The 14,143-nt window shown below is 34.0% G+C and overlaps 3 protein-coding genes and 1 long non-coding RNA gene across 5 annotated transcripts in view; 3 read left to right on the top strand and 1 right to left on the bottom strand.

The window, feature by feature from the left end:
* LOC135144785 (protein prickle-like) overlaps window positions 1-14,143 on the bottom strand; it is an 889,236-nt gene that overhangs the window by 680,510 nt on the left and 194,583 nt on the right. The window lies entirely within an intron of this gene.
* The window catches only part of LOC135144794 (uncharacterized), a 117,225-nt gene that overhangs the window by 89,364 nt on the left and 13,718 nt on the right, over window positions 1-14,143 (top strand). The gene's annotated exons all lie outside the window — the stretch shown is intronic.
* On the top strand, window positions 7,072-10,735 carry LOC135144740 (myrosinase 1-like). 2 transcript variants are annotated; one of them, XM_064076808.1, is made up of 6 exons: window positions 7,072-7,177; window positions 8,877-8,979; window positions 9,033-9,807; window positions 9,860-10,297; window positions 10,354-10,460; window positions 10,511-10,735. In XM_064076808.1, the coding sequence occupies exons 2-6, from the start codon at window positions 8,930-8,932 to the stop codon at window positions 10,635-10,637; spliced, it is 1,497 nt and encodes a 498-aa protein (XP_063932878.1). In that variant the 5' UTR covers window positions 7,072-7,177; window positions 8,877-8,929; the 3' UTR covers window positions 10,638-10,735. The 2 variants fall into 2 exon arrangements, with proteins under 2 accessions (XP_063932878.1, XP_063932879.1); XM_064076809.1 differs by having other exon boundaries at window positions 7,086-7,176; window positions 8,867-8,979.
* On the top strand, window positions 12,211-13,999 carry LOC135144680 (myrosinase 1-like). Its single transcript, XM_064076734.1, has 5 exons — window positions 12,211-12,283; window positions 12,343-13,111; window positions 13,160-13,597; window positions 13,649-13,755; window positions 13,806-13,999. Exons 1-5 carry the CDS (start codon window positions 12,243-12,245, stop codon window positions 13,930-13,932), a joined length of 1,482 nt encoding a protein of 493 aa, XP_063932804.1. The 5' UTR covers window positions 12,211-12,242; the 3' UTR covers window positions 13,933-13,999.

The following is a 14,143-nucleotide window of genomic DNA, read 5'->3' as shown; positions in this document are numbered from 1 at the left end:
TTGAATAACAGTTTGTCATATGTCTTTTCTGAAGAATTTTAATTTGTAGCTTCATTTAAGATAATTATCAAGAACACGCTTAATTAGTCCCATATAGGGTAATGGAATACCCGTGGAGGAGGATTACTAGTAAATTCGACCCACGCACCTCCACCATCGCTATTCGATTACATCCACATCTCAAACTCCATCGTTGAGAATGCTCAATTTTCTGCTAGTTGAAAATGCTATCGTCTACTTTACCGCACTAATGTTTATCAACAGCAATAAATCCCATCGAGGCCGAAGCGCTCTTGACACTTAACAAGGCTACGAAGAAAATCGGCGGTAAAAATAGTCCCGCCTCCGATTCCTGCGACAAACGTGACGCTATGCAAATAGGCAGCCTTTGAAAAGCTCCGTTTCATCTCAGGTATTAGGCGGGATGAGCGTGTGTCGAATTAATTACAACTCGTCGTAATTTTTAATTGAATTAGTCTACACGTAGGGGAGGTGGATATGATGGTTCCAAGGGTCGTATTTACAATATGGCAGAGCATGCGGGTTCCAGATAGCCGCGATAATGATATTTGCGTGTAATTAGCGGATTTCGCGTTAGCATTTCGAGCCGGTTATCGAAATAAATGGCCTCTATGCAATTCATGCATAGTCAATGAGTCTAACCATCGACGACGTGAAAAAGCGACACCGCTGCCTGTGAATTGGTATTGTTTCAATGGGTTCATCTAAATTTCAGCAAGGCACTTCATAAATTATAGCGAATGTATTATAACGAGCGCTTGAAATGGTTGCGGAGAAGACAATGTAGGGCGTTGTAAGGAGATCTAACTAATTGCCTATATTGTGCAGACTATTGACAAGTCGACGATTTAACTTTATAGAAACATATACATCTACAGAATAATCGTTGAATGTAGGGTTGCACTAAATTTTGTGTCGTTTTTCGGAGATAGCTGAAGGTGGGGGAATTTATTGTTATTACTGTTCTAATTTTGATAAATCGTTCCCTTTCTTTCTCGATGTTTCACGACCCCTAGAATACAAAAACATAGGTTTCTCGTTTCCGTTTGTCTGTCTATCTATCTGTATCTAGGTCGACTTTTATTAGACAGATAATTTCATAAGCGATCGGACCGATTGTTGTTAAATTTTGTATGTATATTAGGAATATCGTGTAGATGGTAAAACGCTAAACAAAATTTGATAATACTCGTTTGACGTCATTTCCGACTTTTACAATGGTAAAAGTTGTAGTTTATGAATCCGTGTTGACTTTTTATCCTAGACATCTAGATTTTACTTTTTAACTTTGAATTTGGAAAACCAAATACTTTAAAACTTTGCAAAGTTTTTAAGATTACCGGAAACATGATAAATCATTAATCAAAATTTATCCGTTTACGACCGCCCCTTAAAAACTGATGATGACGTCTGTACTTGTGATCTTTGATTCCATTCATATTTTTAGAATTAGAATCTATTCTCATATTTTGCACATTTTCGATAGGATTTTGTGACGATCTTGGGCGCCAGCTGGGTAGTTAATCCAACGAGGAAGGGGAATTGACTAGGATGAACGGGCAACGGACTAACTTTCGGAAACTCTTTATTAACAATAAACAATGAACAGCTGAAGTTATCTATCTACGCGAAATGGTACCACTTCAGCAATCTTCAGTGTTGGGGGCAGATACTGTTAAAAGTATCTAGATACAGATATACATAGATATATGGAAGATAAAAGTATCTAGATACAGATTGTTTTCGATTTTTTCGAAATGTATCTAGATACAGATATAAGAAAACAGATACTTTTTGAAGCTTTGGCGCATAAAATAACTGAAAACATGTTTATGTATTTTTTTATGTATTGATTAATGAATTTTTTAAAATTAACAACATTTCGAACGTATTGTCACCTAAATTATTTCTTCTTGGTATTAGAAATTGGTTTCCGCTACTAAACACCCGTTCCACAGGTGCAGAAGAAGGGATTGTGGTATTAAATTTAAAAAATGAACATTTTACTGTAGCATAGTTATTCAAGACTGAAAAATCTTTTCTTTTTTCCTGCAAATACTTAGGCCATCGCTTCGTTGTTTGATGTGTAGCAAATTGTGCAATATTTATTATGTACGCTTAAAAAGAATATTTTTTTTGTTTTTATTCCCATACTACAGTGTCCAAATTGTGTTTGAGTATATCTAATAATTATCTCCAGCATTAAAATTAATATTTCAAAAGAATACGGGAAATGATTATTCTGTGCTGAAGGTCTGTTGTCGGCAACCTGTTATTATTCTTAAATATCGGCTTACGATGTTTTTATGACCATGTTCGGTAATCGTCTATCCCGGTGCGGCAGGTATATACATTTTAGGAAGAATTGCTGGTCCAGTTTAAGGCAAAATAAGTACAATTTCTTAGAAAGGTATTTAAACCCCTTATAGGAACAAAGGCTGCCTGGCAGGCAGGAATCCCCAGAGTGCAACTTTAAATTTTCAGATTTTTGTTGAAATTCATTTTATTTTAATCTCGTTTCACGATTTCTGAGAATATATCACGATAAATTATTCTACCGAGGGTTGTAAAAATATTAATTTTATTGCCCAAGATAATTACACTTAAACATAATCGGCACATTCTAGGGCAAAACGGACCTGCCAAGCCCACCTCGCGTTAGGTCCAACAATGAAAAAGTGAAGGAAAAGATGCTACATTTGTCTGAAAAATAAAGGTATAAAACAGTAACTAATATGCGATTTATGTGAGAGAAATGTATGTATTGAACATTCGATTAGTCGATTACAGAACTAATTTGTGCTAATTGAAAAAATTAATCATTATGTAACACACAATTATTATTTTCTAAAAATAATAACATACCTTAAACAAATATTTTTACTATTAAAATTACTCTTATTTAATAACACAAATACAACCAGCGGGCCTACCGGACCCAGGTTGCTCAGGTGCACAGATAAAATGCATTGCCCCGATACCCAAAAATGTATCTAGGTACTTTATTTAGATACAAGTATCTAGATACTGCCCAACACTGGCAATCTTACATGCTACTTCCGCCAAATCTACACAAACTCTCTCGGTAAAGCACTTCGGAGCTCCCACAGAAGAGGTCACCATGGCATGGGATGGATATTTGGGGCTCACAACGTTAACCAACAACAGCGACGACGAAGACGACACCCAACCTCGATATGGACGACAACCCGTATAACCTAGTTGCTTCGTGTATTTAGATATCTAAGCCAAATAGGCATTCACATACTTAGGTGTTCTGGGTTACTTAATTTTGTAAAAATTTCCCGAATCGACCTTCGCACAGCAATTCAACTCGCTCAAAAACTCTCTTCACCTCCTCATACCGTTACAATTTATTCATCAAAATTTTAATCAGACGTCATCAATTTTCTGGAGGGGATAAACAGATATATTTTAATTAGAAATTTACCAGCGTATGATAAGTTTAAAACGACTGCAATATTTCAAAGCATTTGGTTGTGCAGTTCAGATTTGATCAATGAATCGACACATTCATTATTTTTTAGGGTAACTCAAAAAAAAAAAAATGAATGACTCAATTTATTACATTTTTTTTTCTATATTTCCACATTACTACAGTACGTGATGCCGTGGTTACAATAATTATTGTATATGCGCGGCGATTTCGAAATAAATGCAAAAAAAAATGGAGAATAGCTCACAATAAGGTTATGTCACTCTGTAAAATTCACGGTCCTAAGTGGTAGCAGTGTCTAGAAAAAAATATTGGAAATTAAATATAAATTGTTAGACACGCCGCTGGTGGTGTTTGTTGACATACTTCTTTCAATCAATGGCACAGAATGACTCGGATTAAGAACCAAATAAGTGACTGATAAGAAACGTGCAAAAACACGAAAAGGGCCAGTCATCGTGCAGTCGGAGAAGTTGGTTTGTGGTGATTTTTTCCAATTCAGAGAGTGTCGATATGGTAATTGCTGTGCGCGAACATTTGCATCTCCGAGATCATGGTACGTTCAACCTTAAGCTCACGATCGTCGCCGTGATAGAACAGAAAGAATACTGTAAGCTGAAGAACAAATTTTGGAACGCGACGAAGAAGAGCCCGACATCAGCACTCGCCGACTTGCAGCTGAAGTTGGAGCTTTAAAGTTTGTAATGCATCATACATTAAAAGAACAAGGCCACATCCATGTTCAAAAAGTGCCCGCTAATTGTCCACGTTGTATAATTTACTGCAAACGGTTATTATCGCAATGGCGTGAACGCCCTAACTTTTTAAAGTGCATTTTGTATACAGATGAAGCCGGATTCACTCGCAATGCTGTTTTCAAAGGCCACAACACTCACATTTGGTCCGATGAAAATCTACATGCTCGCGAACAAGTACGATTTGAAGAGACGGTTTTCGTTAAAGGTGTATGGGTTGGCTGAAAGACTTAGTTTGTGGAAATCAACAATATCCAGAAATTATTGAAGAGCTCCAACAAGGAAAGTGGCAGCTGCTACAGTTTGTGGAACTTCCAAAGGTTTTTTACCTATCAACAAACATCTTGCAACCCTCTGAAGCCTGTATTGCTAGTCAAGGACAACATTTTCGACATTTCTTCTAAATAGGTAATAGCAACTATGTTGCTCTTATTTTTGTTCTAAAAATAAATGTAAAATCGTTGTGGCAACGACCAAGCATCCGTCAAAATCGAAAGTCGATCACCATGAAGCATTACTAAAAATCTTTCGCACTGACCTTTAACGATGAATGAATGCATGAATAAACGAATGATAAGTAGCAAAAAGTCGATTTTACTTTTAATTGAAACTGAAAGTGTTTACATCGTTTTTATTCGAATGTTTCTCCACCTCTCTTTACAAGATGGATCAGTGACTTCGTATCGAGGGTGGTTCATGGGGGTTTTGCCCCATTCGATTTTTAATTTGTTTTTCTATATTTCCTCACTATTACGTTACGTAATGTCGTGGTCAAAATTATTGCATGTCATTCGAAATCACCCTGTATTTCAAAATCGTCCTGTATAACTTTTATTTATCAATTTACCGAATCCTTCCAAAATATTATATACCCCTTGTCGTCGAGTGCAGCAAATGGGGCAGGATTGTGTCTTCATCAGCGAAACCGCTTGAATGGGGAAAATGAAGAATTACAGACTAACTAACCGTTTTTAGTGAAGACAGATATGGGGCAATGATTATAAATGTTTGTATATTAAGTTGGTTTTGGGAAATCTGTAGTGGCATTTTTATTAAAAATATGTTTCTTGATATATTCAAAGGATTTTTTAATGAAAAAAGATCTCATTATCTTACGATTTAAGATTTGTGTCTATTGTTTACGGGAGTCTCTTGCAAAATAGATGACTGTTTCATAATATCGCGTTGATTGTCGGCTCTATACTACAGTCTCTTCAAGATTAATTCCTGACAATAATAAACCAAAGTTCAAGCCTTTAGTCGAAAAATATAATTCCTTATTTGCAATGTTTGCCACGATTTATTTTGAACGACGTTGATGACCTTCAAACCTGAATTGTTTTCAATAAACGGACAGCAGAAGTAACATATGCAAAACCTAATTTCCATAACTAACAACCTCCTGTGAAAACCACACCACTCTTGGTATTCCATCTTAGAGTTTGGAATATCCAAGGACTGTATGTAAACTTCTTATATAATCGATGAAAATAAAATTGCCAATTCCAAATTTACTGAAATTGACAGTAAAATGTAGTAAATTATATTCTAGGGAACAATTGAAGGCCAACAAACGAACAAAAAATAGCATAATCTTTTAAAATAAATATTTGTAATGTAACAAATTTGTAATATATGTATGAGGGACATTTTCCTTAAAGCTAAAAACACAGACTTTTCTAATTTAAACAAAAAGAATTATCTTTTCAAAATTGAACAACTTAGTTTATAGTGTCTTTTAACACCGACTTTATTGCAAACATTCTCTACGCTCTATTTAATTTATTTCTCACGTCGATAGTCTAATTGTAAAGTTATTTTATTCCATTTTAGAATCATAATTTTGTTCATAAACACCCAAATGCGGGACATAAATTGGCATTTATGACACAAATCACTCAAAAATTCCTAAGTAACAATTGATTATTCATTTACATTAATTAATTGTTCAAACTAGTTTCGATGTTCAACATTTTTATTAAATTGGGAAAATAATATTTCATCAAATCATTCCCTGGCCGACTTCAAATTCTTCTAAAATTTCTTTTGAATAAACGCTATGTATTAAAGTTCGCATCAACACACTTTACACAATTTTGCTGGAAATACTCAATATTTGGTTAAAAATATTTTAGAAACTAAAATAAAAATGAAAAGTCTTCCTTCGTCGGGCTAACATTCCCTCGTGCCATAATCTCCCTAATTATGCCCTTATTTAAGTTAAATTACTATTGATCATCCCAAGCAAAACAAAGCAAGACGGTTTTTGGTGCTACGATTACTACGATAGTATTTTTCCCGTTCACAAGTGGAGAAAGCACATTGTTTCGTTCTTGTTTAATTCAAAGAAAAATATATTGATTACTAACTTTGTTTCAAAAAAAACTACTGCTCCATTGTCTTGAGTCAAAATCTCTTTTAACGATACGTTTTTAAAAACCCTTATATTGCTTCAACTTGAAGTATTAAAAATATTGTGGGAAAACCAAACACCACATTATGAATTATGACGTTTTCTATTTCTCGTAAACATTGCTTAAGTTGTTGAACCTGTACTAATTTTGTCACGTTACTAAAATTATTTGAAAAAATATATACTTTAAAATTAGCAACTAACACGTTTTCATAAAAAAATAACTTATTAACTATAAATACTATTGGTAATTTATTAAATAAGAAAAATATGCACGATTTGTTCATATCGCAGTGTTGATGTGCTCTACTTTCGTTTTTAATTTTAAAATTAATTTGTATGTAAAACACAATTCATTTTCTACAAAAAATATTAAAACCTACACATGCGCAAAAATTGTTTATAGCATCAGTGATGTCTGTCTCCTTACTACCAGTTCCATGACTGGTTATGCAGATTGTGATAAGCAGTGGTTGAGATGTGTTTGTTGCACTTTTACAACATTGACTACATAGTTTAATATACAAAAGGTAAAACAATTTATTTTTTTAAATGTGTCCAAAATACAACTAAAATAAAATCCTCAAATTACAGAAATTACCGTTTGCAATAAATTTCATTTGGTTATTTATTTACTTTGTAAAAGCTTGCATTTTGTTCAGATAAAAGTGAATATTTCAAACGGAGGTAACCAAGCATACAGTTTTTATTCTGGGCAGAGCGAAAATTGTTATATTTCAAGCGCGACGATTTTTTTATATTATGTTATATAAATGCTTATATTAAGTTTTTCATTCAAAGACGTCTAGCAAAACACATGTGTATATACCTTGTGGCTCAGGGTAAAATCATTTCAATGAACACTATGAAATAAAATTAGAAAAAAAAATGTAGTCATTACTCAGCATTCAGACACACACGTCAAAACTACTTCCTTTAAATTAGTGCAGAAAAAAAAAATCATTTTAGGGCACAAGGAACACTAAATATGATTCCTGACATGTAGATGTAAAAGTCAATGACAAATTAAACAAAAGAACTAAAACGCGTTAAATGCAATTTTAAAACTTTCGTTTTTGTTTGTCCAGTTATCAAAGCGAATCGCTAAATGGTCCTTTGTTCGGTGCATTGTAGGCACTGATCCTGTTTCAGGATTAGAATCTGGCACTCTTATCTGGTGGTCGCCGGAGGCTTACGTCCTGCTGGAAACATGGAAGAGGGATTTAGTTAATTTACGAACTTTTTGTGGTTAACACAAATGTGTTTTTCGCTATCTCCGCTTCGATTCTCCCATAAAAAGGCCCAATTTAATCCCCTCCGCTGAAACGAAAGAGCTATTTAGTACTTTGCATAATTTGTCAGGGTTTACTGCCAACTGAAAATACATCAGTGGTGATTTTTTAATAAATATACACTAATTTTTAATGAGTAAAATTTGGAAATTCGTTCCGACAATATTTTCATGTGGCAAAGATGATAATAACAGTCATTAATTAGTTCAAATTTTTTTGACTCTCGAGCTTGAGGAAGCTAAACGCAATCTAATTTTTTGTGACAATATACTTAATAGAATAATTTTTAAAAGAAACCGGTTTACTGTAAAACAGCAATTAGTTTGAAGATTCTTTGTAAACGAAATCTTAATTTTTTCAAATGAAGTTATCCATTTTTATATTTGAGAACACATTTTTCATTTCTTTTTACCCACTTTGATGAAGCATTGTTTTGCTCCACAGTCTAGACTAAACAACATCATTAACAACAAAATGTTTATGTTACAAGAATAAACAAAATTTACTGCATTTTTAGTTTAAGTCAAAAAAACGATATTGAATTTAAAACAAAAGCTAAAATATTTAACCGAAAACTTTACATGTGCTATCTGAAAAGCGGCAAGTTGAGGAATTTGACTCTTGGTGATAAAAATCAGACATGTAAGACAAATTATCTTTAATCTTAATGCTGACGTATGTTTTGCTTAATTCACTCACAGAGTAAAAGTCTAAAATTATACAATTTGTCAAACACTGTGATAACATAAAAATACCTTGCACACAGTTCGTATCATAAAATAAAAGTATGCATAAAATGCAATAATAAACAAGAATTCTATAAATATCAGATCGCGTACTTAAATCACCACTTATAGATTGCTGACACAGCACAAATAGATTTAAAAAATGTTTATCTTTCATCTCCAAAAATATTGATAAATGTAAGTGTTTATTAGGAACTACACATTTCCTTGTATCCAAGTATCTGTCAAACGTTTCCACAGTCACTATGAAGTTAAAGAACATACTATTAAGCTTTTTGGTTCAAGTTACGTTAAGGTGAATATAACATCGAAAGGTCTAATAGTCTTACTCGCATCATGAATTTGCAGCACAACGTTTAGCGAACCCATAAACAAAAAATTCCCAAAAAACTTCATTTGGGGCACCGCCACAGCATCCTATCAAGTTGAAGGTGGATGGCAAGACGATGGTAAAGGCGAAAGCAATTGGGATCACTTCACCCACACTTATCCAGATCACATAGCTAATGGAGACAACGGAGACATAGCTTGTGATTCTTACCACAAATACTTAGAAGACGTCGAGTTGCTTAAAGACTTAGGAGCCAATTTTTATCGTTTCTCTTTATCTTGGTCTAGGATTTTGCCAACAGGTAATGCTGACGAAGTCAACCAAGCCGGTGTCGACTACTACAAAAACCTAATCAGTGCTCTAAAATCAAACGGGATCGAACCTTTTGTTACTTTGTTCCATTGGGATCTTCCTCAGGCCCTGGAAGATCAAGGAGGATGGCCAAACACTGATCTTTTGGTAGAAAAATTCGCTGACTATGCTCGACTAGCTTTTAGTCTTTTTGGAGACGATGTCAAGAATTGGATGACGTTTAATGAAGCTAAACAAACTTGTCAACTGGGCTATGGGTATGGAGTTTTTGCTCCAGGTATTAATTCCGATGGAATTGATAGCTACAAATGTGCGCATACCGTACTTAAATCGCACGCCAGAGCATATCACATTTACGATGAAGAATTTAGACCAACGCAGAATGGTCGAGTATCAATGGTGGTTGATACGGACTGGTTTGAACCTGCCAGTGATAGTGACCAAGATAAGGAAGCAGCTGAAAGAAAAATTCAGTTTAACGTATGTTTCATTTTATATAATCTTGTTATATAAAAGCAACTGTTTATTCTAGTTTGGCTGGTACGCAAATGCAATTTACCACCCTGACGGCAACTATCCACAAGTAATGATCGATCGCATTGCGGAACGAAGTCAAAGAGAAGGTTTTGAACAGTCTAGATTGCCTGCCTTTACCCCTGAAGAAGTCGACTACATTAAGGGAACTTATGACTTCTTTGCACTTAATACATACACAACCACCATGGTTCAATGGAGCGATGATTGGGAAATTGGTACACCTGGTTATGACGCAGACATTAGTGTTACAACATGGCAAGATTCCTCTTGGAATAGTTCTGCGTCTGGTTGGCTGAAGGTTGTTCCCTGGGGCACAAGAAAACTCTTAAATTGGATCGATCAAACTTACAATCACCCTGAAATTGTCATCACAGAAAATGGTTTTTCTGATCACGGAGAATTGGAAGATGGTGGCAGAGTTAATTATTATTCGGTAAGAAATTTTAATAAAATGAAGCACGACTGTTTTAAACTATTTGAATGTTGTAGGAATACTTGAGCAATATTCTTCAAGCTATTCTTGATGATGGTGTCAATGTGACTGGTTATACAGCGTGGAGTCTTATGGACAATTTTGAATGGCTGAGTGGATATACGTAAGTTTAGGAAAAGTAATTGTCTGGGTTGTTCATGTTTTACTTTTTAGAGAAAAATTTGGACTACATCAAGTTGACTTCGACAATCCCGATAGACCCAGAACTGCCAAGAGTTCAGCAGAATATTATAAAAAAGTTATTTCTACAAGATGTCTAGTGGATGTATGCGAGGACTGATAATATTTAAAACATAGATGTGCCATGTCGCGTTAAAATGTACACAGTTAAAAAAAAAACACGAAATAAACCATATGAGCATTAAAGTGATTAAACTATTTCCTCTTTTGTTTAACCCAGTAACCTAGACTTAGAATTAAATACATTATTACTAAATTCTAATTCAGCTGAAGGCTGACCATATTGATATGTAGTGTACCAGTTGAACAGTGACTGCGAAGAAAGAAGTATATGTATATGGGTACATATTTTAATAAAAAAAAAACCTTTAAGTTTCAAAAAATGGCTTTTTCATGTTACTTTTATAAAGTTTTATTTGTTTTTGATACATCATAGAAACATCTGTTAATAGTAATAATAAGCAATACACTCATATTCAACAGCTCATCACCCTGTAACAGTAGTACTGTACACTCTGTATTCTCGACCTCATCGGGTTTTGAGTTTTATCGTCTTGCTTTGTTTCTTTTTTCTTGCTTAGAAGAATGTTAGCATTCTTATAAATTCCTGATCGAGATTTATTAACAGTATCTACGATAGTTTTGTACTGTTGTTTAAAGCGTTTCCAAATAGTCATACATACATTTTAATAATCAGTTAAACGTATAGGTAAGTAAAGTATTAATGAAGTAATAAACTTAGTTAACATTTATAAGATATTTGTTGGTTCCAATTGTTTTTCGATAACAATTTGTAAACACCCGTACAGAATAATATCATTGTTGAGTATTTAATACCGCTGTTGACAGATGCTTTCTGGAGACATTCATCTAGAAAAAAACTCTTTCCAGAATAATAAGCAAATTCATAATTTTATAGTCATTTGTTCTTACACACGGAACTTTTGGCTGTAACTGATACTTTACGGATATAAAACTTTATCCACTCTTTTTATGGTTAGTGGATTAATAGATAAGTGTGCACCTGAATAAATGCAGAGTTTATGCGTTTTATGATGGAATTGTTGATAAACATAGAGCCAAAATAAAGATCAACCATCATCAGTGTCAGTTTTCAAAACTAGATGTAATAGAAATTCTATTCAGTTGGTTCTTCTTAAGTTTATTCATAAACACAATCATCAAAACTCGTTGAGGGGAATTTCTTATAGGCAACGAAATTTTAATCACCTAAGAACGACTTTCAAAAGTAATATTGTTTAGTTACTAAGGCCAAAAATAGCCAAATTAATTACCAAGAGATTACAAATCAATGCCTTAAATCTGATACTATCAACACAATACACGGGAAAATATTTTTGACAGGTACATCTTGTATTAAATTGAGTACCATTATAAGTGGTGTTTTGACATGTCGAGCACTTTCTTGTTTTTTATCTGATTTTAAAGTTAATATCATTAAAATTACTGAAATAATACAATTAAAATTCAAGTATTCAAACGTGCAGGTTCCTAAATACAGTTAAGATATAATATTTTACTTAAAAAGTCCTCAAGCAGTTTCATATGTGTCAAATTAGTTACAATAATTTCTTAAGTATTCAGAGAAACGTAACAACATTATAATCACTAATTTTATCTGATAAGTAATAAAAGTGTTTATAAAGGACAACTGAACAACAATTCCAACATTATATTTTGCAAAATGAAAGTCACAATATTCTTCGTTGCAGTCTTTTTATTGGGGTAAGGAAAATAATGAATATTTTGGAAAAACAAACTTACTAAATAAGTAATACTTTCAGCGAATCCCGCAGTGAACCGTCCAATAAAAAATTTCCTGAAAATTTCCAATTCGGAGTTGCCACTGCTGCATATCAAGTAGAAGGAGGATGGGCAGACGATGGTAAAGGTGAAAATATTTGGGATCACTATACGCACCAACCTGACCACGTCGCTAACAATGCTACTGGAGACGTCGCTTGCGATTCGTATCACAAATACATGGACGATGTTGAAATGCTCACAAATTTGGGTGTTAACTATTACAGATTTTCGTTATCCTGGTCAAGAATTTTACCCACAGGATATAGCAATGAAATAAACGAGGCAGGTGTCACATACTATAAAAGTTTTATTAGTGCTTTAAAAGAAAACGGAATTGAACCTTTCGTCACTCTTTACCATTGGGATCTTCCTCAACCTCTACAAGAAATCGGAGGGTGGCCAAATCCTCTTCTTGAGGATATTTTTGCTGAATATGCTAGAACGGCATTTACTTTATTTGGTGATGATGTGAAGAACTGGATGACGTTCAATGAACCCAAACAAACTTGCTTAGCTGGATATGGGTTAGGAAGTGCAGCTCCTGGAATTTCTGCAAGTGGGATTGGGGAGTACGAATGCGCATATACAGTAGTTAAAGCTCATGCTAAAGCCTACCATATATACGACGAAGAATTTAGACCAACACAGAATGGAAGAGTATCTATTGTTCTAGACGCTTCATGGGCCGAACCTGCTAGTGATAGTGATGAAGACAAGGAAGCTGCCGAAAGACTTTTGCAATTTGATGTGACTATTTAATGTATTTTCGACTGTTTCCTTAAGTTCTAATTTTAGCATGGTTTGTATGCCCATCCAATATATCACCCAGATGGTAATTTCCCTCAAGTGATGATCGATCGCATTGCTGATAGGAGCGAAAAAGAAGGTTTCCCTACATCCCGTTTACCTGAGTTATCAACAGAGGAAATAGAGTACATACGTGGGACTTTTGACTTCTTGTGTCTCAATAGTTATACTACTAATATGGTAAAATGGACTAATGATTACGAAATCGGTGCTCCTGGATATTATTCAGATCTTAGTGTTTCAACCTATCAGGATCCTTCATGGAATAATTCAGCCTCTGGATGGCTGAAAGTTGTTCCATGGGGAATGAGGAAGCTTCTCAACTGGGTTGATCAGACTTACAATCATCCAGAAATTGTTATTACTGAAAATGGATTTTCTGATGATGGACGACTGGATGATCCGGACAGAATAAACTATTATGCTGTAAGTCGTTAAAAGTAGGACAAAGCATTGAAATAAAATAACTACTTTTAGGAGTATCTAACTAGTGTTCTGGAAGCTATATTTGAAGATGGTGTTAATGTTACAGGATATACAGCTTGGAGTCTGATGGATAATTTTGAATGGAACAGCGGATATACGTAAGAATTCATTAATTTTTTTGCAGTAATACCAATTAAAAATTTTCTAGGGAGAAATTTGGTATATATCAAGTTGATTTTGAAGATCCAGACAGAACAAGAACTATCAAAAGTTCTGGCGAATATTATAAAAGTATAGTCGCCAATAAATGTTTAGTAGATACATGTGAAGAATGAGGAAGCTTAGAAAAACTATGGATTTGTGAAACTATTAAAAAATTTGATGAATATATAATAAAAACATCTTAAATTTTTTATTTTATTAAATACTTAGTTGACCGTAACGTACAGTAACTTCATGTGATTCAACCTTAATTTTACAGCTCAGGGTTATAAAAAGTAATGACGGCCCTGTAGAAACATGTGCAACATTCTAATTCCAGATTTG

Source organism: Zophobas morio, unplaced genomic scaffold (genome assembly GCF_036711695.1).
Source record: "Zophobas morio isolate AGI-343-1 ecotype UQ-CSIRO unplaced genomic scaffold, CSIRO_AGI_Zmor_V1 ptg000108l, whole genome shotgun sequence".
Classification (NCBI taxonomy): domain Eukaryota; kingdom Metazoa; phylum Arthropoda; class Insecta; order Coleoptera; family Tenebrionidae; genus Zophobas; species Zophobas morio.
This window is presented reverse-complemented; position numbering and strand designations above follow the sequence as displayed.

Coding starts and splice junctions, on each gene's coding strand:
- LOC135144740 (XM_064076808.1), top strand. CDS start 8,930: ATGAAGTTAAAGAACATACTATTAAGCTTTTTGGTTCAAGTTACGTTA. Junction 10,298..10,353: donor GCAGAGTTAATTATTATTCG/GTAAGAAATTTT, acceptor TGAATGTTGTAG/GAATACTTGAGCAATATTCT. Junction 10,461..10,510: donor GAATGGCTGAGTGGATATAC/GTAAGTTTAGGA, acceptor TTTACTTTTTAG/AGAAAAATTTGGACTACATC.
- LOC135144680 (XM_064076734.1), top strand. CDS start 12,243: ATGAAAGTCACAATATTCTTCGTTGCAGTCTTTTTATTGGG. Junction 12,284..12,342: donor GTTGCAGTCTTTTTATTGGG/GTAAGGAAAATA, acceptor TAATACTTTCAG/CGAATCCCGCAGTGAACCGT. Junction 13,598..13,648: donor ACAGAATAAACTATTATGCT/GTAAGTCGTTAA, acceptor AACTACTTTTAG/GAGTATCTAACTAGTGTTCT.